General features: G+C 39.9%; 1 protein-coding gene and 1 long non-coding RNA gene across 2 annotated transcripts in view; one reads left to right on the top strand and one right to left on the bottom strand.

Moving 5' to 3' along the window:
• Window positions 1–26,883, top strand: part of Nhlrc2 (NHL repeat containing 2) — a 47,476-nt gene that overhangs the window by 4,770 nt on the left and 15,823 nt on the right. Inside the window, exons 3-5 of the mRNA XM_052182927.1 lie at window positions 12,356–12,811; window positions 15,829–15,950; window positions 17,169–17,298. Coding sequence (XP_052038887.1) covers window positions 12,356–12,811; window positions 15,829–15,950; window positions 17,169–17,298 — 708 coding nt within the window. The remainder of the gene's footprint in view (window positions 1–12,355; window positions 12,812–15,828; window positions 15,951–17,168; window positions 17,299–26,883) is intronic.
• LOC127685612 (uncharacterized) lies at window positions 14,004–24,236 on the bottom strand. Its single transcript, XR_007977895.1, has 3 exons — window positions 24,124–24,236; window positions 15,999–16,071; window positions 14,004–15,218 (listed from the first exon to the last, which is right to left on the bottom strand). It is a non-coding gene; the product is annotated as an uncharacterized LOC127685612 (long non-coding RNA).

Genomic DNA, 26,883 nt, shown 5'->3' with positions numbered 1-26,883 from the left:
ACCCAGAACTAAGCAATAGCACATGTGACATTGAAAATGGGCGGCAGGACTTAGCCTGCTGAGAGAGTGTCGGGTAAGCAAACCGAGGTGCCAGGGCAGTAGCACTCTTGCTCCACAGTTAGGCTTGCTGTGGCAGGGCTTCTGATAAACATGAAGAGAGACAAAATGGAGAGATGACTCAGCGGCTAAGAGCACTGACTACTCTTCCAGAGGTCCCGAGTTCAATTTCCAGCTACCACATGGTGGCTCACAACCATCCGTAATGGGTCCTAATGCCATCTTAGGGCATGCAGGTGTGCATGGAGACAGAGGGCTCACATACATAAAATATATTAGTAATATTTAAAAACATACAGGTAATAAATAAAATGAGACAAAGACTGATAGGTTAATGCATGTTGTGAAGTGCTCTTTAGGGCATTTCTAAGAATTAAGACTGTTCTATTGAGGATGTGACAAAGTTGAAGGTTGTTTTTCTTTTTTGTTTGTTTGTTTGTTTTGTTTGCATTTTAGGACTATGTAATTAGCTTAGTTGGTTGATAACATCTCCAGAGAAAGTCAGTGACTTCCTCCCAAGGAAACATAATAAACATTTGGACAGGATATGGACACATAGAGTGCCATCAAATAGATCAAATACTTTGTAGCAGGAACATCTAAAGAAGTAATTGCTAAAACCTGTCCCAATTTAATGAAAGACATGATCATAAATATCCAAGAAGTTCCCTGAACTCTTAAGTAGAATGGACTCAAAGAGAACCACACCAAGACTGAAACACAAGGACAGAGAACTCAGCAATAGGAGAGAAGCAGCTCATTACATTCAGAGTGTGTGAGGAGTTGGCAGTCTCTTCAGATGGTTGGTTGTGATGAGGCCAGAGTCTGAAGGCAGTGGGCCAGTGTATTCTGATTCTTAAAGGAAGACTTTGTGCAACATTTTGCAATTGCAAGTTATGCTTCTCAAGTGGGAAAGGAAGGAAAACATAAAAGCTGGGAAGCTGGGAAGAGTTCTGCAGGTGGATATGAACATACACTACAGACTATTTTAAAGCCTGAGAAGAAGCAGGTGTGAGTAAACACGGTAGTTATAAAAACTACATTATTGAAACAATGGTGTTGTGGCTTGATTTTTGCAAGACTTAGTAGACAAATGCATAATAAAAATTTGTCTAAAAGATATTGACATTTGAGGGAAGAAATTGACAATTCTATAATAGTAGTTGAAGAATTCAATACCCACTCTCCATAATGAATGTAATTCCAGACTGAAGATAAGTAAGGAAATAAAGGACTTGAAAGACAAATGTGTGCACTTTGGGAGAAATTCAGTTTGTTTATTTGCACTGGATCCTCCTAACTAGTGGGATCCACTTGTTAGGTGTATAGACAGTTTTATGAGTCAACGATAAACTTGAAACTAGCCATAGGGGAAGTATTTATACCATGAAAGTCAACAAATGCTACAGATCAGGAAATTAAAAAATATCGTTTTTGATCATTGTATCAAATTGCTTGTTTGCTAGCATATCATGGGGTATCTTATTCTTATACTGTTAGACTATAGAACAGCAGTTCTCAACTGGTGGGTCACAACCCCTTTAGGGTCACATATCAGATATTCTTCATATCAGATATTTATATTATGATTCATGACAGTAGCAAGATTACAGTTATGAAGTAGCAATGAAATAACTTTATGGTTTTGGGGGTCATCACAGCATGAGAAATTGCATTAAACTATTGGGAAGGTTAAGAACCACTGCTATAGACAAGTAATTTGTGTTTCTGCATTTGTCTATTTTGAATACCATTTGTGGAATAAACTTTTAAGCCTTGGGAAATACTTTGGGAAGTGGTCTTAGCCTTGTAATTTCAAAGAAATATTGCTGCAATAATATGCTACCATATGAAAATCTGGGTAACTCAAAAGTTTCTTTATTGTCAGAAGATAATTCAATTAATGTCAAAAGATATCTAGAAATCATCAAATGGAAGTTCAGTGGGCTGTCATCAGACTAAACTTGCTTGCTTGTGGCTGGATGTCTTTGACTGTCTGAGATTTGTGATCACAGTGGAGCAATGCTGCTCCTGTCCTGATGGTTAGCAGCATATTTTAAATCCTAGTTCACAAAAGATGCTCACAAAGTGAAGGATTTCTCATTAATTCAAACACCTCAAAAGAGGCTCTGTTTCAAACCCACTCTTGCCCATCCTAGTGGTATAACCTATAATTCTATCACTCAGTAAGCAGGGGCTGGAAGAGGATAAATCCTAAGCCAGCCTGGACTCCATAGCAAAACCCAGAGTGAGTAAATAAATAAATAAATAAATAAAAACAGCTTTTTAAACTCAGGTCTGCAATAGTGACTAATATCATATTTGTAATAGCATATGAAAAATATTTTATGCAAAAAGTAAATAATGCTCAGTTGTAATGAGTCACTTTAATGCTTAAATATTTTAAAAGAAATAACTATGCCCTGAGTTCATTAGTTCATAGTAATTCAACACATGTTTATATTAAGTTGGTAACAGTCCAAGTGATTTCTGCTTACTGTCTGAGAGTTTCTAAGATTTTACTTCTTTATGCTATTACCTCAGAAGTATATTGTTATAGTACTCATTTAGGACAATGGCTGTTATCACAGGAAAAGGATTCTTGATTCATATAAAAGCATTTTCTTAGAAAAAGCTTCGCATATGCTAATGTAATTTCTAGGTATATTTACTGCATAACTGCATCAGATTTCTTTTTTTTGTTTTTGTTTTTTTTTTTTGTTTGTTTTGTTTTGTCAAGGCAGTGTTGCTCTGTGTAACAGTCTTGGCTGTTTTGGGACTTGCTTTGTAGATCAGGCTGGCCTTGAACTTAACAGAGATTCACTTGAATCTGCCTCTAAAGTATTGTGATTAAAGACATGCACCACTACTGCCTGGCTTGCATCAGATTTCTTTTTTAAAGCCTGAATTTTGTTACTGTTGGGTGAGCACTAGTATATGTCATGTAGTATGTGAGGCCTTTTCTATTTTATACTTTACTTACATCTACAGGAGTACATCTCTAACTTTATAATGAATAAACCTTGACATGAATTAAGTTTAGTTCATTTTGAGTCAGTTTCCAAACCACCCTCAGTGACAATATAGAGAACCACCCAGGTGAAGACTCAGCTTCGGGTTTAGAAGATAGGTGCCTTAGAAGCTCCAAGTGATTACAGTGAAGAACACAGCAGGGTCAAGAGAGAGGCTGTGCAGGAGCAGATGTGGGGAGAGCAGATGCAGGGTGCCAGTCTTGGTGGAGACGCATAGCGCACACCTCCAGCATGGGCAGAGAGACATTTGGCACACTGCCCCTAGGGAGCTTGCTACCTTCATTGCCCATGTTTTTAGTGGAGGTGCCTACGGGGGCAGCTTTTTTTTTCTGTGGCATATTCCAGAACATCAGATTCCCAAGAAAATGCTTGCTCAGCATAAATTGCATGGTTTCTACACAGTGTAGCCATGGTGAGCCACACCCCCTGTGCTGTCTGGAGTGGTGAAGAACCTTTGCACATCTTCTTACACTTGGGCCCTTCAGACAATCGGGTCTGCTGTGTTAACTCTTATCTCGATGTAGTTTGCACTTTCTTTTCTTTTCTTTTCCCCACAACCCATCTAGTTATCAGTCTGTGGTCTTAAATGGTTGAGCTCCTATGAAGATATTGATCATTTTATGGCATGCTGTCAGGGGTCTAGTCTAAGAGCCTATTGCCTGCCTGTCTTTCTTTCTTTCTATCTTTCTTTCTTTCTTTCTTTCTTTCTTTCTTTCTTTCTTTCTTTCTTTCTTTCTCTGTCTTTCTGTCTTTCTGTCTTTCTGTCTTGCTTCTGGTCTCTGTTTCAACTTAATCTTTAGTGGTTTTCATTTCAGTATTTCCAGTACTTTAAGTACAGATACTTACTGTCCAGTGTCTTCTGCCCATGGGACCCTTTCTCCCTTTGTTTCAGCCTGCCTAGCTTTGCCTGAGGTCATCTGTGGTATTGTTGCATGGTGGTGGCAGGGCGTGTCTGGGTGTATGTGTATGGAGGCCAGAGGTTGACCTCAGATATCTTCCTCAGCTTCCTTTCCTCATTTTGGGGGGCAGGGTTCTTGGTCTTGGTGACGCTAGAGCTCACAGATTGTCTGGACTGTCTGACTAGTGTCCTTGGGGTCAGCCTGCCTCCATCTCTCCTCTGCTGTGATTATGGAGCTGTTGTGTTCTGCCTTTTACATGGGTGCTAGATCTGAATTCAGATCTGCTTGAACAGCAGCCCTTTACCAGGTAGCCTTTTGTCAGCCCTCTTGCTTTTTAATACTGGTATCTATAATGTCCCTGTGCCTGAGATGAATTTCTCGCCTTTTTTATGTTATAAAGTTATACTTACTATTTAGGGTACAGGTTTTACTTTTTAAAATGTATTCAAAGCCTTCAAATATTTTAGTCCTTGTATTCGACTAGATTATTGTGTAGACTACTACTAAACACTTTGTTGCAGCGTATTTAATTGCATCTATATGTATTTATCTGTCTTAGTTACTGTTCTATTGCTGTGAAGAGGCACATCATGACTAAAGTAACTCCTAATTTTAGAAAAAAATCATTTAATACTGAAAAATGAGGAAAGATATTTGATAATTTTTCTATACAGGAATCAGTATTTGGATTGGATTGTGATATATATATGTATATGTGTATATATATATATATATATATATATATATATATATATATACATATATATATATATCATTCTTCATTCATCTTCATTCTGCTTCTTACATACTAGTGCCCTTGACCTGTAAGGCATATGTCTAAAGCCTTGTGGATACTGCTTACTATCTGTAATAACCTGTGAGGCCCCTTTTTTTTATTAGTAAGTGCGTATCAGATTATCGCCTTGAGTAATATTTGCAGTTTGGGATATAATAGCAAGACTAGCACAGGTTTCTTTTTCTATCTTAATGATGACTAAATAGATTTTATTTTCATTCCTTACGTCAGAATCTCTGATCTTTTCACTGAAAAAAGGTATGGCTTCTTCATTGACAAACATAAATTGCTAGCATTTCTGTTCCTGAGCTTTAGGGCCATAATTAACTAGTGTTGGTTACTTGAACACAACTAATACACCAACTTGGTGGCTAATGTGGGTAGTAGATTCAACATGGATACCTTGAAAGGGGGATGATAGATACCAGGTGGGCTGGAGTGAGTCTGAGATCACACTGCACTACTCAGGAGGGTGTGTAGTCTAAAACATGAATAATTGACTTCTGTGATTTCCTATTCCATAGCTTTTTACTATGGTTGGTTTTAGATAATTAGAACCATGGAAAGATGGGGAAAGAGGGATTCTGTAATGATATTCTAAGGAACTGAAGGAAGCTCAGGTTACTACAGCACCTTGAGAGAGGCGAAAGGTATGGAGATGCTTTGGAATGATACTTGATCTTCATACTAAGACCAGTAAAGGACTTTTTGCAAGATGGTGATACAATCATATTTGTGTGTTTTTAAGAGTTCAGTCTAACTTTTAGGGAGATAACACTTTATGGGTAAGGCAGGTATGGAAATCTGTAAATACCAGAGTAATGATGTGCATGTGGCAAGATAGAAATCAGCTCAACATGACTTTGCTGGTGCTGGCTCAGATTCTAGAGTCTGACACCTGACAGTTTATTTTAGGCATATTTAAATACAGATCAGTTTTAGATAAATGCTTCCTGGTAACAACTGACTCAATCCTGTGTGAACAAGAAAGCTTAAGGCATGACTACATCAAAACTGTTTTCTAAAGTACTTGTGACCTCTTCCATAAAGATGGGTTCTAAAGCATAAGGGCCTACGGGAGAACCTGGTGTGTCCCAGTCAATATAGAAAACAAGCCGGTTACCAAGTTATAAAGTACATGTGCATATAATGGGTTCTATTGACTGATGAACAATGTTCAAGCTCATGTCTAGGGAGGAAGCGTCTGGGGAGTTCAGATGTGGCCTAGCCCTACCGGTAGCATAGATCACCAGACTGTTACTATATCTACTCCCAGTCTTCAGTGTGGAAAGCAAGTAGGCATTTGCCCCTTGAGGAGTCAGTCAGTCCTGTGAGTCTAACATTCTTGGTTTCCCTGGTGCTTATCTGTGAGCACAAGGCTCTCATGCTCTCTACAGATGGGTATAGGAGGTCTGTAGTAAGAATGTTCCACTCTGAGATAGGGTACAGGGTACACTCTGAGATAGGCTGAACAAGTTGTAGTGGCTCAGATCAATAGGGCTTGGTCATGAGCTAAATATGGATGATGAAGGCAGCCCATGGGTTATTACAGAGACACTCTAGCTTGAGTTCTTGCTTATATAGTTAATGGATAATAATGCAGTTTTATAACAAAACACCAGAGAAAGTACAGACTTGGAGGGGAGGCTCATGAGGTTAGTTTGAAGTATCTATCTATATATCTTGAAAGAATCTTTCATTCTCCATATAACTTCAGTTGCATGTAGAATAAAGGTGTAAATTCTGACCATGACTTTGAAGGTGGACCATTTCTGGGTGTTTATTCTTACTGTCTCAAACTTCCATCTTCTTTATATGTGCTGGTTTCTCTCCCTGAATCTCTTCACCACTTTCTTTGCCTCATTTCAACTTCTCATCATTGAGTTGTCACCCCATTCATCATTTCTTGGGGAAATATTGGAATATATTAATTAGGGGTAAAGTAAGTAGGAATGGAGTTGTCACCCCATTCATCATTTCTTGGGGAAATATTGGGATATATTAATTAGGGGGAAATACCACCATATATTTTGATTAGTATTATTACAGCTGTATAATATGCAGAAACAAATGGGCTTAACTTGTGGGTTCTTACTTGAATTTGGCGACTTTTGAATCATTACTATTATTTATTTCAGTGTTTGCATTGTCCCAGATCTAACCAGTGCCTTGCCCACCAACCACCTCCTGTGCTCTTGCCATTTTTGGAGTACTTCCTTCTCACACCAGACTATTTCTAATTCCTCCTGCGCTTTCACAGCCCATCCCCAAAGTTACCCTTTCTCCAAGGAGCTCATGATTCCTAAGCTGCCTTTGGTTTTAGCTTAGTCCCTCTCAAAGGGACAATTATTGAGGCTGGTCTTTCCACCTGCCTCCACCAGAAGTTAGTGTCCATTTGAAGGGCGGGGGACGCATTGTTGTTCTTTGTATTTCATTTAGTACCCTTGCCATCTTTCTATCGATGTAGCCTTGGTGTGTGTGTGTGTGTGTGTGTGTGTGTGAGAGAGAGAGAGAGAGAGAGAGAGAGAGAGAGAGAGAGTCTATCCCCCCTGTTGCTTCAGCTAAGTGTTTTAACATTTACCTATCTAAACATCATTTTACATATATAATGTGGCAGTTTATCATACATATAGGGTTTTCTTTCTATTAAGTTGATAATTGGTTATTGTTTGGCTCTATGAAGGCTATTTTTATGTATTAATTTTATGTTCAAAGTTGCTAAATCTTTTTAATTGAGTCTCAAGGATTTTCTGGCATACTAATTATATCACATGCATGTGACTATTTGTAATTCTAATGTCTTTGATTCTCTTGTGTAATTATGTTTGTACCTCATCTTTTTGTCAAATAGTAGTAGAGCTAACAGGTATCTTTTCCTTGTGCCTTATACTAATAGCACTTATATTTTAGCATTTATTGATACTTATAGCATTTCTTAATTAAGAGACTCCGTTTTGAGACTTGATTACAGTTATTTAATCAACCAACGAAATATGAAAGACTTACTTTATGTAAGTTGTAAACATGATATTAAACAAAATGTATCTGTGTTGTTTCCAGGCTTGAAGGAAAATGGAAGCCACATGTGAGAGTTAATGTTGTCAACTTGATAGACAGGATCCAGGATTATCTATCATACCAGTCTGGGCTTGCTTCAGGAATTATCCATATTAGCATAACTGAAGTGTGGAAACCCGTCTTAACTTTGAGGGGCAGCATCCCATGAGGCCAGGTTCTTGACTGAATTACAACCTTGCAGAACACCAGTATTCAGTGCTCTTTGCTTGTTGGCTGGATGCCTCCCACTCCTGTCAGGAGGATTTTCCTGCAGTGCCTGACTGGACCCTCAGATTGTGAGCCACAGCAAACACTTCCTTCAAGTTTCTTCTTGTTGGATATTTTGTAATAGCAATGAGAAAAGTACCAAATACACCTACTTTACAATCTTTCTCCTTGACCTCCCAAACATAAAAATAAAAAGGAAAGTGAATACAACCATATTTGACCCTGCATCTCGCAGTACCACCATGCCCTTCACATCATGTGGCCATCGAGACTTAACCAAACTCTAGTTAACGGTGTTCTTGATGCAAGCTGGAGCCGGCAGAGGCAGCTTAGCCAGCGCCGGGAGAACAAGTCGGGTGCTCAGCAAACACAAACCAACTCCTGGTTTGCTGGCTGTTTGTTCTTGGGCTCTTTGTTGCATTTTGTTTGTTTCCTTCTCTTTCCCCTTATTGTTTTTTTTTTTTTCTGTTTTGGATGTTTTGTTTTGTTTTGTTTTTTTGTCTATTTTTTGAGAAAGACAGAATGCAAAATTGGGTGTGTAAAGAGGTGGGAGTAATTAGGGGAAGGGAGAACATAATAATATGTTGTATGAAAAATTTTTAAAGAAAAAATAAAATGGGACAGTTTTGAAAAAGAAAAAGAAAAAGAAAGAAAAAGTGGAGTAATTCTGAGGACTTAGAACACAAACAGAATTCTCCATTGGTCCTAGTAAGAAATCCCCAGTACGAAGTTCAAAATGTTAACATAGATCTGGATGTCCTAGTTATAGCTTACCTATTACATGTTCAGGAAGGATGACGATGGAAAGCTTGGAGAAATGTTGCTTTGGGACAAGCGTCAGGTACACAAGCAGGGTGTGGTTTCCCTCAGATGCATCCCCACAGTGAAAGAAGGGAACAAAGGGAGAGTTTCAGATCCAGTATGAAGGAAGGAGAATTACATCCTGCAGCTCCTCCATGAGTGGTGTCCACAAATGAAACTGCACAGAAAGCAGAGCTGTCAGAAGAGGGAGCTCTCAAGCTAGGGACCTGGCTTACAAGATGGTAAGGTGGTCACAGCCACACAAAGCTACAGGAAAGAGAATGGCGGAAATCCTCACTAGTAGTCACAGACTTGACTACTGTGTTCTTTTTTGGAGTAATATCTTCAGACATCATTTAAGACTAATGAAAACTAAGTTGAATCAGAAATATTAAGATTAAAAAGAAGAAATGGGTATTGATTGAATTCAAGAAACAAAAACTTCAAGATTATATTAGAAATGAAATCTGAATTACAAGATGTCCAAGGGAGGATAAATGTATACAGTAATGGAGTGGGCGAGACTGAAGTGAAGCAGAGGGAGGTGGGTCGCTCTAGAGGATGAGGATGAGCCCACACAAGACCAACAGTGTCAGGAGCAAATGAGGGGCTCGAACAACAAGCAAAGGTACAGCACAGGACTGCTCGGAGGACCTCAAGAAAATCAAAACCACCACCCAGACTAGTACCTCAAATTAGAATGGAAAAAACTAAATATGGAAAAAAAATCTTGACTATCCATCTTGAAAGGGCCTATCAGGCAGCAGGGACTATTAGCCCAGGAAAGTCCAAGGACCACCTTCATGAAACTGTTAAAATTACAGACCAAACCGAAAAGTCTTAAGAGCTCCAGACAAAAAGATAAAAGTTACAAAAGCATGTGCATTAAACTTATTGGAATTGTCCCAAATAGTTTTCAAAGCCAAGTCACATAAAACCACATTTCCACATGCTTAAGATGTTCAAACCAAACAGTGTGAGGAAGCAAGGAGTCAGAGCGTGGTGTGCACAGGTGCCATTTTGGCGAGTGTCCTACAGGGGGAACTTGCATCTACTTCTGGCTGAGAAGGAAGCTGCCCTAGATGGATGAAGATGCCAGGTGTGTAGATTCAGAGCTGAGATCAAAACAACACTGTAGATAGAGTGTATGTAATGGTCAGGGCTTGTTCTGAAAAAAACAGAACCGGTCAAGGTACCAGAGAATGAGGATTTACTGTGGGAGCTGACCTACCCACGCAATTGCAGGGCCTGTGGCTTCTGTTTAGTATCTCAGTGGCAGATGGAGCCGAGGATATAGAAGGCAAAGGGGAGAAGAACAAACGAGACCCCTTGGAGGCTCTACTTTATTTAATGAGTGACTAGCAAGTGCCCTTTAGCGGGGCTAACACATTCCTGGACCCTAGGGTAGAGAAGCTGGAGTACAGGCAGCAATCCTTGTTCCCTGGTGTTCCCTCTGAGCCTGCTGAGGCCTTGTGTGTCCGGTTCACTCCCGTCAGCTGTGTCTCATACGGGACACAATCCAGCTTCTATGACTAGATGGCCCTGAAGTACTGCTCTTTACTCGTGTGAGTAGTGCACTGTATTGTGTGTATTAGGTTACGTCCCTCATGCTTCCCAATGTGATGGAGTTGTGAAGTATGATGTTGCTAATTTCTTTTGAAATTTAGAGTTGTTTTGTTTTTAAGGTTAAATTAGGTGAGAGTTCATTGTGCACTGAGCACTGTTAAATTCCTTACACAGATTGTCCCTTAATTCACTTAACCTAGAGAGTCACTCATAATGCTTTCCCCGTCTCACAATGAGAAAACTGGTAAAAGGTGAGTAATTTGGCCAAAGTTGCAAATCCTTCCCACTTTTGTCCACTCCCACCCTTCCACTTCCCAGGCAGCTACTCCTCAGGATTTCCCAAGATATCATGGGTGTTTAGTTGTTGTTCCTCAGCAGTATGGACACGAGCTGGTAAGACAGGTTTTCCTCTATTGGGTCTTAGATGCTGTGCTGGCCTCGAGTTATGTATACTTCTGCCTTAGCCAGAATTAGGAGACTAGGCATTAATCAAATGTTTGTTTGGCCCTGATTTCTTCTCTTTTCCTTTTGGATTCTTGTAACTCCTTAGATGTTCTAAGCTGATCCCAAGTTGCCTGAGGAAGTGTCTCTTCCCTTAGTCTCCCCGCTGACCTACCTCTGGGCTCCTGGCCTTTCCTCTGCCATCTGTTTGCCAGTGAGCTCATTTAGTTTCTTTGTTTCAAGTGGGTGTTTTCAGCTCTGACATTTTTATTTAGTTTTTCTTTTACAGTCTTCTCTCTTTGCTTATGTTTCCTGTCTTTTCATTCACTTCATTTGAATTTTTCTTTTACTTCATAGAACACAATTTTATAGCTGCTTTAAGTTTGTGCTGATTGAGATTATTTTGGCATCAATATCTTGTTTATGTTTTATTTCTTTTGATGATAAATCATATACCCTTCTTTATTGTATTTATTTAAGGCAGCATCTTACTGTAGCTCTGAATGACTAGGAACTGGTTTACTATTCTTTGTGAAACAGTAGTTTGGGACTATATACAAGACATTGGAATTTTGTGATATGTGGAACTTGGGTTCTATTGAAGTCCTGATAGATAAATATTGTTTTGTTTTAGTAGACATTCAGCACAGTTACTTCTGACTATAAGGTCCCATCTTTTAAAAAATATATTTATTTTTAATGTATGCATGTGCGTGTTTTGCTTGCATGTATTCGTGTGTGTGTGTGTGTGTGTGTGTGTGTATACACACATGCGTGCGCGCAGTGCTTCCAAGACCAGAAGAGAGCACGGAATACTTTGAACCTGGAGTTGCAGATGGTTGTGAGCTACCATACAAGTGCCAAGTCCCAACCTATGTCCTCTGTAAGAGGAACAAGCTCCTAACCACTGCGCCACCCCTGCAGCCCCTCCTCTCATCCTCTCTACTCAGTAATTCAGTTCTCAGTGCTCACAATTTGCTGTGCTTTGTTGGTCACGCCTTATGTAGGTGTAGTTTAGAGACGTGTGCATCGAGACAGAGTATTTTCACTGTTTTCCCACACTCTCCAGCCTCTCTGGTTCTCTGACTAGAATGCAGTGGGGTTTCTTTTAGTCGGAGTGTTAGCCACTGCCGTGGCGTCAGCTGACAGCAGAGCCTCTGCCTTGGTGACACTGGCCTGCTTACCCTGCTGTGCTGTGCCTCCCTTGGCCAACTCCTTCCACTTTCTTTAAAAGCTTTACACGAAAACATGGAGTGCTAATCCTGCACATGAATTTGATCCTGTGTATTGATATGTTAAAATCAAGATTGTCTAAGATTTAGATTTATTAGTTTGTATATACATGTTTAAATATAATTAAATACATTAATGTAGTTGTTTTTTAATCTATAGATTTTTTATATTAATGAGAAAATCCTAATGTATGGATGATTATTTTCAGGTTTTCATAATGTTTAACACTCACTTTCCCTTTTCAGATGGACTCCTCATTGTTGGTGTTCACTCAGCTAAGTTTCCAAACGAAAAGGTCCTGGACAATATCAAGAGTGCTGTCCTTCGATACAACATCACCCACCCCGTGGTTAACGACACAGATGCCAGCCTTTGGCAGGAGCTTGAAATTTCCTGCTGGCCAACACTGGTCATATTGGGACCCCGTGGAAACCTGCTGTTTTCTTTGATTGGAGAGGGACACAAAGATGAACTATTTTCATATACGTCTATCGCTTTAAAGTATTACAAAGACAGGGGACAGATCAGAGATGGAAAAATTGGAATAAAACTCTTTAAAGAGTCTCTGCCGCCTTCCCCGTTGCTGTTCCCTGGCAAGGTAGCAGTAGATCGCGCTACTGGTCGGCTGGTGGTAGCAGACACGGGGCACCACAGGGTCCTGGTCATCCAGAAGAACGGGCAGATTCAGTGCAGCATTGGAGGTAAGGCTTGCTGATGGTCTTGCTATTTATTGATCAGTATGGGGTATATTTTTCAGTTTAAAAATAGCTCAAGTAAGTACACAAAAGCGGCTTGAATTGCCTTGTGACTTTATCACCAAGTTATTTTGTTATTTAGTCTGTGTGTCTGAGTTAACCTCCTTGTCCTCTTCAGAACAAACAAAACCCAGAAGCTTCATGTCAAAAGGAAGAAATCATTAAGTTATATCATTTCTTAGGTATATTTGTATGTTCCATTTTGTTTTTTGTTTTTTTAATAAAAGTGTCACATTTATTCATGAAATATATACCAAGATTTCAGGTCAGTGACATTTTAAATGGGAGTTTCAGGTTTTCTTCTGTAACAAACTATGTCCATATAGTTTTCAAGACAAGGACTTAGGACAGTGACCAAGAAACCTGATGTTTACACTGTGAAGTAAGCAGGCCAGGGTTCATGCATCCTTTGACTTTTCTCTTGTTTCATCCTTAAGAACTAAAGGGTACATCGAGACCCCTCCCCTTTTCATGCAAGCCCAGGCCATCGCGTTTCATAGCTCCCTGCCTTAGATGAGAACATGCCTCTAGTTTCTATCTGCACGATTAGTAAAATCCTCCAAGTACAGTCATACTAATCTGCTTATCTGGGCTGAACTGACACGCAACAAATTAGTCAGAGAGAAAGTCACCCCTTATAGCCAGTCCCACTTGAAAGCATAGGACACACTTTACGAATGGAGTAGATTAAATATGACCCTGAGCCATTGCTCATTGTGTTAAGATGTTGTCATCTCTTATGTCACTGTTTACGGTTTTATCAGTATGTGTTGTTTTGTGAAGCTTTTTTGTTTGATTGTTTGGGCTATTTGGTATTTTCAGTTTAACAGTTATGACAGTTATAACTCGAAAAATGTTGCCGGGCGGTGGTGGCACATGCCTTTAATCCCAGCACTTGGGAGGCAGAGGCACGTGGATTTCTGAGTTTGAAGCCAGCCTGGTCTACAGAGTGAGTTCCAGGACAGCCTGGGCAATACAGGGAAACCCTGTCTTGAAAAACCGAAAGGAAGGAAGGAAGGGAGGGAGGGAGGGAGGGAGGGAGGGAGGGAGGGAGGGAGGGAGGGAGGGAGGGAGGGAAAGGAAAGGAGAGAGAGAGAGAGAGAGAGAGAGAGAGAGAGAGAGAGAGAGAGAAATGTCTTGAATTTAACTGGTTTTGGTTTTGTGGTTTTGGTGTATGTGGTGTGTATACATGCCTGTGTAGTCTGTGTGCTAACACATGCACAGAAGCCGGAGGGTGACACTGTGTGTCTGCCCCGATTGTTCTCCCCTCATCTTTGACACAGGGTCTTTCAGTGAACCTGAGGCCTATTGGTGTGGCCAGGCTGACACTGAACTCCAGAGATTGCTTGCTTTGTCCCTCTAGATGTGACACTTGGGAGGGGTGGGGGGTGTTGTTGTTCGTACTGTTTTAAGACAGATCTAACTGTGAAGTCCTAGGTGGCCTGGAACTCTCTGTAGACCAGGCTGGCCTCGAACTCAGATATCCGCCTGCCTCTGCCTCCCAAGTGCTGGGATTACAGGCGTGTGCCACCACCACCCAGCTTCTGCAGAACTCTTAATATCAGCAACAATATTCTTATTTATAGTAATGGTGGCAAGCCACATCCCTGGCTTCATTCTAAGTAGGCTGCCTGCATTTCCTTATCTTCGTTCCTATAATACTATGAATCAGGGTATTATTAGGTATTATTAGTTCTATTTTACAGGAGTGAAACTAAGACATAGAGCACACACCCAGACCCCCAGCCAGAGAAACTTTGGGAGTTGAGGGGACTCACACGCATCCCCAGCCACTTACTCAGGACAGCCCCTCTTCCACTGTGTGACACGGTGGATGCCTGCACAGCCATGTGAGGACTCACGCAGAGGCTCGCAATGGATTCCTGTGGCAAACTCTGCCTACCTGGAGCTAGGGTGTTCAAAACTTGAGAGCTGTCCATTAGGGCAGGGTCTCTCTGCCTGTCTTAAAGTATGCATAACTTGTTGCATGGCTTAGTGACAGACAGTGGGTGAAAGGAGTGTCACCTCAGGGTTCTTGACTCAAGAAGACAGGGTAGCTCTCAAGGTATAGGGCTATTTCCAGCAGTTCAAGTGTGAATATTTCTTCTGTAGAGTTTCGTTTTATAGTCAAATGAGTCTGTTGTCCAAAGTTGTTTTTTAAAAAAATGATCCCTTTCAGGGCTAGAGAGATGGCCTAGTGGTTAGGAGCACTTGTTCTTTCAGAGGGCCTGGGTTCCATTCCCAGCACCCGTGTGACAATTCACACAAATATCTGTAATTCTGGCTCCAGGAGCTCTAATGATGTCTTCTGACCTCTGTGGGTATCAGCACACATGGTGTTTGTCGTACATACCTGCAGGCAACACACACACACATAAAAAAAATCAATTTTAAAAATTATCCTTTTAGCTACTTAAAGGTTAAAGTTTTTAACTTTCCAATATAGGTAACAGGTATTTAAAAAGCTTTTAAAATTATTTTCTGCTACTGAAGTGCACTAAGAACTATCACAATATAAGTTCTGTCATTACCCAAAATAGGTAGAAACAGAGAAATAGAGGAAAATACCAAACATTTTCATTTTAAAATTTTTAATGATTTAATTTTTTTATGTCTATGATGTTTTGCCTGAACATGTCTGTGCACCATATGTGTGTAGTGTAGTGCCCTCGAAGACCAGAAGAGGGCATCATACACCGCAGGGACTAGTGTTTGTGAAGTGTCCTGTGGGTGCTGGAGATTGAATTCAGTCCTCTAGAAAAGGAGCCAGCAGTCTTAACTGCTGAGCCATCTGTCCACCCCACATTTTTATTTTAAAATAGAAATACTGAAATACTGTGCTATTTATTTAAAAAAAATCCCAGCATTAAATGCAAGTTTTAAAATCATTTATTTGGAAGATATTACTTTGAAGTTGCCTTTTTAATGTGAAAAAAAAATCTCATGATTGTCTTGTGTTTTAGGACCTAATCCTGGAAGGAAAGATGGGATGTTTTCAGAGTCGTCTTTTAATTCTCCACAGGGTGTAGCTATAGCAGATAATATCATCTATGTAGCCGACACTGAAAACCACCTTATAAGAAAGGTAATCTTCCTTTTAAGTTAAAGTTTTAATAGTTCTAGTCACAGATACCCTGATGTTTATTAGGAACCGAAGGTCATCCTTGGTTACGTAAAGTTGGAGGCCAGGCTGGGCTACGTGAGACCTGTATTTAGAAAAAAGAAAGGGTAGGAGGGAGGGAGGAAGGGAAAGAAAAAAAAATACATTAAGGTTTCAGATAAATTCTCTGTTAATACACTATTATACAAATTTTGACTTCAAAGACTATTTCTAAAGAATTTTTTTAAATAAATGGAATTTATTAAACAGTGTTTTGTATGTTCCATTTATTCTGTTTTAGTCACAGGAATGATATAGCTGTCATATTCCATTATAGATAAACCTAGTTATCTTAAACATTTCCTACCAATACTGATTTTGACTATAGTCTACTGATCATTAAATTATTGTCAGTTTGGACAATAACTAATCAAAGTGCATATATTCTTTCTTGTTAAGTAATCACAATGTATCTGATGCTTCATTTTCATTCAACCTTGACATTTATCTTTATTTGATAAAGTTATTACATAATACACATATAATAGCAAGTATGTATCTAGACCGTATAATGAAATCTTAGTAAAGGCATTGTGGGTTCTTTGCTGCTGAATAGGATCTGGCCTGTTAAATGTCCAATAGATATTTGTTAAGTAATTATAAGTTCATATATATATGTATATATATGTATATATGTATGTATAATTTTTAATGAAACATTTTTATGTGAATTTATTTTTATAAATATATATTGTAAGTTAAAGAATTAAAGAGGATGTGGGTTTTTTTGTTGTTTGTGTATTTTAGTCTTGGGAACTTCCTAGACACTTAAATATGCTGATATAATGTCAAATTAGGGAGGACACTTATTTGGTCACTAAGCCCTATTTTATGCAGAACTTTGTTAACATTGCTGTGTGTAGGTTACAGAAAAAATGGTGTGGTTTTAATTACTGGGCTTTTTAAAGTTGGTTCTTCTGAATAGTTTTTTTAATTTAATTTAATTTTTTTCCCCCATGAGGTAGTATGTGGGTAATTCATTCCTTTCTACTACTAGGAAAGGAGCGGGACAGATGACTATGTGCACGACAAGCCTTCTAAGACATTGTGTTTCAGATGCTCTGCATGTTCTGTTGGAATTATTCATATATTGAAAGCAAAATTAACATGCATTGAATAAAAGATATACTGAACTTTTTTCAGATAGACCTAGAAGCTGAGAAGGTGACCACTGTAGCGGGCGTCGGCGTTCAAGGAACAGATCTGGAAGGGGGCGAGGAGGGAGACAAGCAGCCCATCAGCTCCCCATGGGATGTTGCACTTGGGGCCTCAGGTACAGAGCTGAACAGCACATGCTAGCGCATGCTGCTGATAAAATAAGTCTTTAAAATGTTCTTTTCTGCTGGGCAGTGGTGGCGCACGCCTTTAATCCTACTCTGAAGGCAAAGGCAGGCAGATTTCTGAGTTTGAGGCCAGCCTGATCTACAAAGCGAGTTCCAGGACTGCCAGAACTACACAGAGAAACCTTTCTGTTCCAAAAAAAAAAACCCAAAACAAACAAAAAACAAACCAAAGGGGGGAAAAAAACACAACAAAAAAAAAAAACTTTTCTAATTTTTTAATTAAAAAATTCTTGAAATGTTTAATTATGTAGCCTGTTTTATATAGTTATACTTATGGCTTGGAGTTTCCTGGTTGTTTAGAGCAAAGGCAGCCATAATATATATAAATAGAATGCATTATATATAATATTACATTATATTTTAAAAAAAGATAAAAATGGCTGGTTAGCTGGCTCACTCATGGATTGATAATCACTATGCATTAAACTCTAATTTTAACAGTCTCTCAGACTTGCATCTTCGAATTGATGTAGTTGTAAATATTCTTTTTTTGTTTTGTTGGGGTTTTTTTGGGGTTTTTTTGTTTGTTTGTTTGTTTGTTTGTTTTGGATTTGGATTTTTCAAGACAGGGTTTCTCTGTACAGCCCTGGCTGTCCTGGAACTCACTCTGTAGACCAGGCTGGCCTCGAACTCAGAAATCCGCCTGCCTCTGCCTCCCAGAGTGCTGGGATTACAGGTATGCACCACCACTGCCCAGATGTAAATATTCTTAAACTGACAGGATTGTGATTTCAGAAACTACAAAGATTGTTCATGAGCTACATAATACTTAATATCCTTCTTACTTGAGGTGAAAAAGAAACAGATGTGAAAGAGAAAGCTACCTTATCTTTTTCACTCTTAAAAACATGTCAATATGGAAATAGGATAGCATCTTTTGATTAATTAAAAATACTACCTTACAGAGTTAGTCAGATGCTGATAACCAATGAGACACGCTGCCTTTGTGCTGTATTGCCCATATAGACATACTAAAAGCAACACCAGTATTCCTACCATTGGTCCTCAGTGCTGAGGTGGTTCTATCTGTACCTAATATCAGACAAAAAAAGTGAGTCCATGGGAACTAGAATTTGAAACTGAATGGTTGTGTGATCTTGGTATATTCTGTTGACTTCACATTGAGAATTCTTGCTCTGCTGTGTTAGTGCTGTCTCTGAAGAGAGGGGGAGCTATGCTTTATATGTAAGATTCATGGGATCTGAGAATAAAACAGAAACACGGGTCACACAACACAAGTTCAAGGTCAGGGTGGGGGGGGGGACAGGGATCTCTACTTCTCCAACCATGAAGCTGTGGAAAGCATGTGGATACAGATCAATACAGAGCCAGAAATGTCCAACTTACAGCATTTCTATCAAGATTGGCTTTGCTTAAAATTACGATGTACTTTATTGAGTTAGATATACACAATGACCAAGGACTATTTAAAGTTTCATTCAGGCTAAAAGCTTCCCGGGTACTCCTCATGGTATTGCTGGTTGTTTATCTTTGTGTTGAGAGTACATTCATATTACTCCCTAAGAGAAGTTCTAACTTTATTGACAAGTTTCGTTAGGTTCTGAGTCAAGTGATAGGCTTTTGAGGAGACACATCTTTATTAACCCTAGTTTTCAAGTCCTGCTTTAACTCAGCTCAGTCTCTGCATTTAACCTAATTCTGTGACCATCTTGTGCTGGTTTGAATGAGGTCTCCATAAAGTCACACCTGAATGCTTGGTTCCTTGTGGGTAGAACTGTTTGGGAAGGATTAGGAGGTGTGGCCTTGTTGGAGGAGGTGTCAGTGGGAACAGGGTTTGAGGGTTCAAAGCCCATGCCACTTAGAGCTCACTCTGTGTCCCTATCTCTGTCTCTTTCTCTGTCTCTCTGTCTGTCTCTGTCTCTCTGAATCCCCCCCCCCCCCCGCTTCCTGCTTATGGATCAGAAGTAAGCACTCAGCTACTGATTCCGTACCATGCCTGTCTACCTCTGCTGTGTGCCTGCTATGATGGTTATGAACTTTAATATTCTGACACTGTAAGCAAGCTCCTTCCCCCCACCCCCAATAAATCTTTCTTTATAAGTTACTTTGGTCATGGTGCCTCTTCACAGCAATAGAAAAGTAAGAACGGCATATCATCACTCCAGAAGATGGGCAAGAGATGTAGTCTTGAATGCACTTAAGTATTGGCTAGCTCAGAGGGTGTGATTTGAATGCTGCTTGAAGGCCTGCTCTCATGGTCATGCTGTCTCTAGAGTTATCTGTGAGCTAACTAATCTGAGTGTCTGTACTAAGTCTTTAGTATGTAGACTTTATAAAATGACTATAAATTACTGAGTAGCCCCAGAAACTTTATTTAACATTTGGGACAATTGTTTGGATTTTCATAAAACTTTCAAAGTGATATGTTACCCAAAACATCTTCATAATTAAAGCTTTACTTTACAGACCTAACCTATATTAATGTGTAATTCTTTGATAACTGGATCATAGGATTAGATTAATTATTCTTACTAAATTTTTATGTGCTTGGTGCCACTTAAAATATCTCTATGGGTAAATATATATAATAATTTACATTTATAAGTACATATTTATTTCATATTACTTATAAAGTCAAAATACAGCTCCTTGGGATACTTTTTGATGTTTTGAGTTTTTTACTTACAAATGACATCTGATTATGTACTAGAGATTTTTTTCTTTTATTTTTTTTTAAAAACCTACTTATTTATTATATGTAAGCATACTGTTGCTGTCTCCAGACACTCCAGAAGAGGTCTTCAGATCTCATTATGGATGGTTGTGAGGCACTGTGTGGTTGCTAGGATTTGAACTTAGGACCTTCGGAAGAGCAATCAGTGCTTTCAACCTCTGAGCCATCTCTCTAGCCCCAAGAATTTTTTTTTCTTGATCTTTGTAGTATGAATAGCTATAGTGTTTTCCTAAAGATCAGGTTGTTTATGGGTTTTTTTTTGTTTTTTTCAGATTTAAGCTCCAGAGTATTTTGACTATGATTCCTGTTTGTGTTGTTGGATTGATCCCTAGGGAATTTAGAGACAAATTTATCCTCAGCAAGTATGATGTCACATGACCCATTTTGTAATATTAGGGCACTCATACCTTCCTTTCTTTTCTAATCTTACTGGTCTTTAACGTTCTTATTCTAAGTTTTATGTCATTAAGATTGATGGTTTGTAAAACTGAAGTAGATGGAATTTAGTAGACTTCTCTGCTGAGCCAGGTGGGCCTCATTGTGGGCCTTGCCAGTGGCTCTCAACTGTCCTAACGCTGCAGCCCTCTGGCACAGTTTCCTAGCCATAGGATTAGCTCATTGCTACTATAATTTTGCTATTGTTATGAATCTTAATGAAATATCTGATAAGCAGGATATCAGATGTGTGTGTGACCCCAAAGGCATCACAACCCACAGGTTAAGAACTGCTGATCTAGGTAGTCCAAAAAACATATGACTTATAAAATATCCATAAGTATTTTAAGAAATATAAATGTAGATTCCAAAGTCAGTTTCTCCTTTTTGTTGTTGTCGGGTTTTAAGACCCAGCTTCAGCAAGTACTCACATGTGGCCTGGGCCGCCTTAGCCTGGGGTGCTTGTGTTTGTAGCCACCACATCCCACTAGCCAGTGGCTTGGGGTAAAAATAGGGCTTTTTCTTGAGGCAATTCCTACTGGCTTTTTTTCCCCCGTTACTTCAGATCAGTCATTTTTATTTTCTCAAAGCATGGGGAGAATTTTTAAGTACATGCAAAGAAATAAATATGAGGGCTGAGAAGAATTTTATTTTCCACACATTCAACAACTGAGCTACTTGCCTTTATTGTATCTTCTTTTAGAGTATTCTTCTACTCAAAGTAGGAACAACCTCTCCATTCCCATTTCAGTACTGTGTGTATTTAAATTATAAGTTTGTATAACTGGCTCAAGCAGGTTGTAGAGTAAATACTTGAAAGTTTCATCAGCTCAGGAAAGTGGTTCTTCTTTAGCTCTTTTTTTAATGTTTCAAAAAATTTATAAAACTGTTAAATTCTGTCATAATTCATGAAAGTGAGAAGACAGAATATCAGCAAGAAGATATGAAACATGGGTTGCTTTGTAGTATCTTTAAGTAGTAGATTCTGTCCAGTGTACATCAATGGAACACAGCAACCCAGAACTATAGACAAGCACCGGGAGTGTCTGACAGGAACGTCCACTGAGTTGTGTGTAGAAGTTAAGATACAATGAGGCATTGGACGATGCATCTGCACAGGTTTAAACTTAGAAAGAAAGAAATGAAAAGGATAAAATTCTACACTGGTGACCTCTAAGAGAGGGCACATGTGATCATCGAGGCTTGCTTAGAGTCTTTAGATGATGCTGTTTCTCAGGTTTGTACATGCCTGTGCATATAGGATATAGTTACATTACTCTATCACGTGTATAGGTAAGTAAAAAGAATGGCAAATCACAGATAAGGCAACTGCTGAGTATGTGCTTGACCATTAGGGAAAAACATAGACTAAGGGGCTGGTGAGATGACGGCTCAGCAGTTAAGAGCATTGGCTGCTCTTCCAGTGGTTCTAAAGTTCAGTTCCCAGCAATCACATCATGTCTCATGACCCTCCATGAAAAAGATTTGATACCCTCTTCTGGCATGTAGGTATACATGCAGATAGAACACTCATACAAAAAAGGAAAAGAAGTAGACTGAAAAATGCTTAGTTATTCTAAATATATGTGTAATTTGTAAATATGTGTATTTTTAAATAGCACATGTATATTTGACTTAATTATACAGTTGCTGCAGTCAAGTAAAAATAATTAGCAAAGTGGATTTTACAAAAGTAAATTTCATCTTATCACTTTAAATATAACTTCTCATGATATAGTGTTGTCTATGATGGATTCATCTTTTACCAACTTTTTTTTACCATGTTTCTAAAAGGTATTTCTCTCTTCTCTTGATTCTACTACTGCCAGACAATAGCCTATGACGTGTTTTATTGTAGAGGTCAGAGCCTGCCAACCCTGAGTGCTTCAGATGGTCCCTGGTTCAGAGTCACTTACAGAAAGGATACTGTGCTTAAATCCCATTACTCTTCCTTGACTCTGTGGTCAGCATTTCCCCACTTTCCTTCCGTCACCTTAGTGGTTGGGACCCAGCGTGAATGTGCTCAGCTGACAGTGTGTTGACAAAATGCACTTTTGCACTTACTAACATGCTTAGCTGTATCTATCACATGACATCTATAAAATATCAGTAAATATTTTTGTTTGAAATGTAATTCGGTGATGCAGGCATGTTTAAAGGGATTTATGCATTGTGGCCTGTGTACTTTGATTTTGAAAAACAGCTGTACTTTTATATCTAAAATTTGATAGAAGATTCTTTTCATATAATAACTTCATTGACGTTTTTTCATATAATTTATTCTGAGCATGCTTTCACCTCTCCCAACTTCTCCTAGGTCCTTCTTAGCACCCCAGCTCCACTCCCTTTCTTTTTTCCTTCCCTTTAAAAAAAAACAAACAAACAGGCAAACAACACACACACACACACACACACACACACAGAATCATATTAATAACCCGCAAAATCAGAAATCCTGTTATATATATATAAGACTAATAAAACTAAAGGAAAAGATCCCAAACAAAGCAAAATGAGACATAAGAAGTCTGTAAATGTACCCTTGAGGTTGTTTTGTGTTGGGCAGCTACTGTGGGCATGGGGCCCACCCTCCAGTGTGGTTTATATATCTAGTGGGACTCCATAGAGAAAACTAACTTCCTTAGCAAGTGTCAGTTGCAGATAGCTCCTTCGTTATGGTGGGAGGTCCCTGTCTGCTTCCCTCTCAGTGCTGGGCCCCATCTGGTTTGAACCTGTACAGGTCCTGTTCTTCCCCTGTCCTTGTGCATTCCTATGTGTATCAGTCCTGTGGTGTCTGGACAGTATTCTCTGGAGTCCTACATCTCTCCCTCTGGCTCTTAGAATCTTCCCACCTTCTCCTCTGCAGAAATCCCTGAGGCCTGAGAGAGGGTCTCATGAAGAATCCCATTCAGGACCAACTGGCCTAAGTCTCTTACTCTGCATATTGTTGTGGTGCTCTATGTTAGTTCCCATCGATTGCAGGAGGAAGCTTCTCTGTCAGAATATTTTTAAGCTATCTTGTTTCAAGTCAGTGAGGTAAAATTTATTTTATTCTTGCTATGTAGATATATGTTTTTGATAAGTGTATACAATCATGTAACCATGACCGTAGTCAGGGTCACCCCAGAAAGTTTCCTGTGGCTCTTTGCTGTCTCCCCATGTCACCATGCATACTCTAGCCCCTGGCAGCAATGGTTCTGTACTTCCTCTAAACAGCTCCTCATGACTAACGCCTTCCACTGAGGGCAGTGCTCTCACAACCCCTGTTGTTGTTTGCTGTCTCTTGTCAACAGTATGCAGCCCATCTTGGTTCATTCAGTGTCTCTAGTTGCTAAAAGATGTAAATACAATACCACTTCCACTAACATTTCTGGTTTCTGTTTGTGGTAATAGTTCATTTGCTTCTCTTGGGTAAATGCCTAGGAATGAAATTGATTGCCATTTTTCTCCAAGTGGCTGTTTTCTTCAGTCCCAAGCATGTGCTTGAAATCATTGTTCCTGCCTATAGGATTTGGTTCAAATTTCTTTTAAACCAGTTGTCTTAGTTTGGGTTTTATTGCTGTGAAGAGACACCATGATCAAAACAACTCTTATAAGGGACAACATTTAATCGGGGCTGGCTTACAGTTTCAGAGGTTGAGTCCGTTGTCATGGCAGGAAGCATGGCAGCATCTGGGCAGACATACATGATGCTGGAGGAGCAGGGAGCCCTACATCTTGATGCAAAGGCAGTCAGAAGGAAACAGGCTTCTCTGCACTGGGCAGAGCTTGAGCACTGGGAAAAGCCCTCAAAGCTCGAGTACACAGTGGCACTTCCTCCAACAAGGCCACACCCCACAATAAGTACCACTCCCTGAGCCTAGCGTATTTAAACCACCACACCAGTTATGCTGATTTCTTGCCTTTTTCTGAGCTGAGAAAATGTTTGAAGATATTTTCAGAAGATACTTTGACTTCATAGGTAACCTTGGATTGATACATAGCTTCTGAACATTCTGCTCATTTTGCCCTGGATCCTTCATATGTAAAGTATGTTTTTTCTGTGGTTACGTTCAAGCCTTTGCCTTTGGTTTCAGCCATTTGGCTGAGTTACCCCACCTGGACTGTTGTGGTTTGATGTCTTCCTTGTTCTGTAGTTTGGGTATCCCTCATTGTTTTTAAGGAATCTTCTGGCATCTTCTCACATCTTCAATTTTTGTTCCTGTCTTTCTGGACTTCCAGATACTGAGCTCACCTTCTTCAGTGTTTGTCCCAGAACCTTGGCACATTTCCTTCTTCCCCTCTCCTCTCCTTTCCTCCCCTCCCCTCCCCTCCCCTTCCCTCCCATCCTCTCCCCTTGTTTCAGTAACTCCTCTTGATCGACCTCCGGGCTCACTACTTCTGTGTTTGACTGTGTCTATCAACTGATGATCCTGTTTTGAAGGATTCTTCATTTTCAGTATCAAGCCTTTAAAGAAAAATGGTGTTTCTGCTTTGCTCTTGGCTTTAGGTTCTGTCTCTAAAGAAGTTTCCCATCTGTTAAGAACACTGGCTTCCTCTTCTGTGTCCTTAACAGACTAAGTCAGAGGCTCAGCCCAATACTTCTGAATTTTGTGCTTCTAAAATGGGTATTGTCCACATCTCCTCTTCTTTCTCTTCTCTTCTTTTTGCTATCATGTTTGTTTTCTCACTAATTATATGTCATTCATCTTGACTAGAACTGTAAAGGCGGAGATAAGTAATACTTCTGTCATGATGGGGAACTAAGTCAGTTTGGATGGAAGCTGTGCTTAGGAGCCTCCCAGTTCTTCTAGTTGGGCAGGTTGAGTGCTCCAGGGTGGGCAGTTGGATGTAGCTGCCTGGAGGTCTTCTTGGTGGCATTCTTTACCCTCAGGGCTCTGTTCTGTCATCCTAGTGCACAGAGCCATATCATGGTTGTCTCTGTATGCTTGCCTCTCTGGAACAGGCCTTTGCTGTTTGTTTAGCACATTGCTCTTGCCTGTCCTTGGCACTGCAGTCCTGGGGAGACCGTGCACCCTGCTTCCCCAGCAGAAGCCTCACATACAGAAGCGCTCACACAGCCTGGGCTGCTCCGCTGCCTTCCAGCAGCTGCAGCCAGTCTTCTCCTGAGCTCTGGCTGACACATCACTGCTTTTCCCTGGAGGCACTGGCAGCTTTATGAGAGCGTTCAGAATTGTGGAAACCAATGTTTACACTGCAGAATTCACAGAGGCCATCAGGAGGGTGCTGGTCAGTTTTTTTTCAAACCCATAGGTGTTTTTCAAATATCTTTTATTGAATTTATTCCTATTTTAAAAATTATTTTAGTAATCTTAATTGATAATTATATTTTACCTTTTAAAAGCTTTTTAGACATTAGAGAGAGTAAACCAGTTTCTCATCTTGGAGTAGGAAGCTGCAGTTACAGCTGAGCATCTCACCATGAAAATGAGCCTAGAGACATACACTGGTTAGTGTGGCCAGACTATCTCGACCCACTAGCCACCTAAGTAATGACATGGAGACTTTATTAATCATGAAAGCTTTAGGCCTTAAAAGGCTATCACTCAGCTAGCTTGTATAATTTAAATTAACTCGTTTATATTAATCTGCACTCTGCCGCATGGCCTGTTACCTCCACTTCAGTCCCAGCACCTGTGCCTTTCTCCATGTCTGGCTGGTGAATTCCCTGCTCCTGATTCTTTCCCAGAGTTCCTGTCTCCACCCAGAACTCTCACCCGTCCTCACCTATCTAGCTATTGGCCGTTCAACTCTTTACTAAACCAATCAGAAGGTGCCTTAGGTAGGTGAAGACGGACAAAGACACACCTCCATATAGTCTACAGAAATATTATCCCAACAGGCTAGGGCTGAGTATAAGGACCAGCGGCAAATGCAGGGAGGAAATAGACGGGGCAAACTCTCTTTCATGCTTACCCCAGTACTAACGAGTCAGGTCAGTGAGGAGCTCAAATTCCAGGTCTAGCTGTGTAGATTTTAACAAATCCTCAACCTCTCTGAATTTTAGTTCTTGTATGAAGATGATCTTAAGAGGGCCGCCCAAGCTCAACACCTTCAACAGCATGCGTTCTGGTGGTGTTTTTGATATCCCTCACTGCTGGTTGGTTCTTAGAAGTTCCAAAAGACCAAAGCCTAAGTTAATATTGCCCTTACCTCACTGTTCTGAAGGAGGTCAGTGTTCAGAAGCCAAGCACAGGCAAGCCCCTGTACTTCGTGACAGGACACATTTGACTTTGCATGTGCAAGAGATTGCCTGGACTATCCTGACCTACTTAGAGAACCAGACAGACATTGATCTCCCAGTCAGATGTGCACCAGCAAAGCTCTCCTTTGCAAGAACAGGCTCTCAAAACTCCCAAACTTGAAAGTAAAACTTTCCTTACTC

The sequence above is a fragment of the Apodemus sylvaticus genome, chromosome 1, assembly GCF_947179515.1.
Source record: "Apodemus sylvaticus chromosome 1, mApoSyl1.1, whole genome shotgun sequence".
Lineage (NCBI taxonomy): Eukaryota > Metazoa > Chordata > Mammalia > Rodentia > Muridae > Apodemus > Apodemus sylvaticus.
Note: the sequence above shows the minus strand (reverse complement) of the source record. Positions and strands in the feature narration are given on the sequence as shown.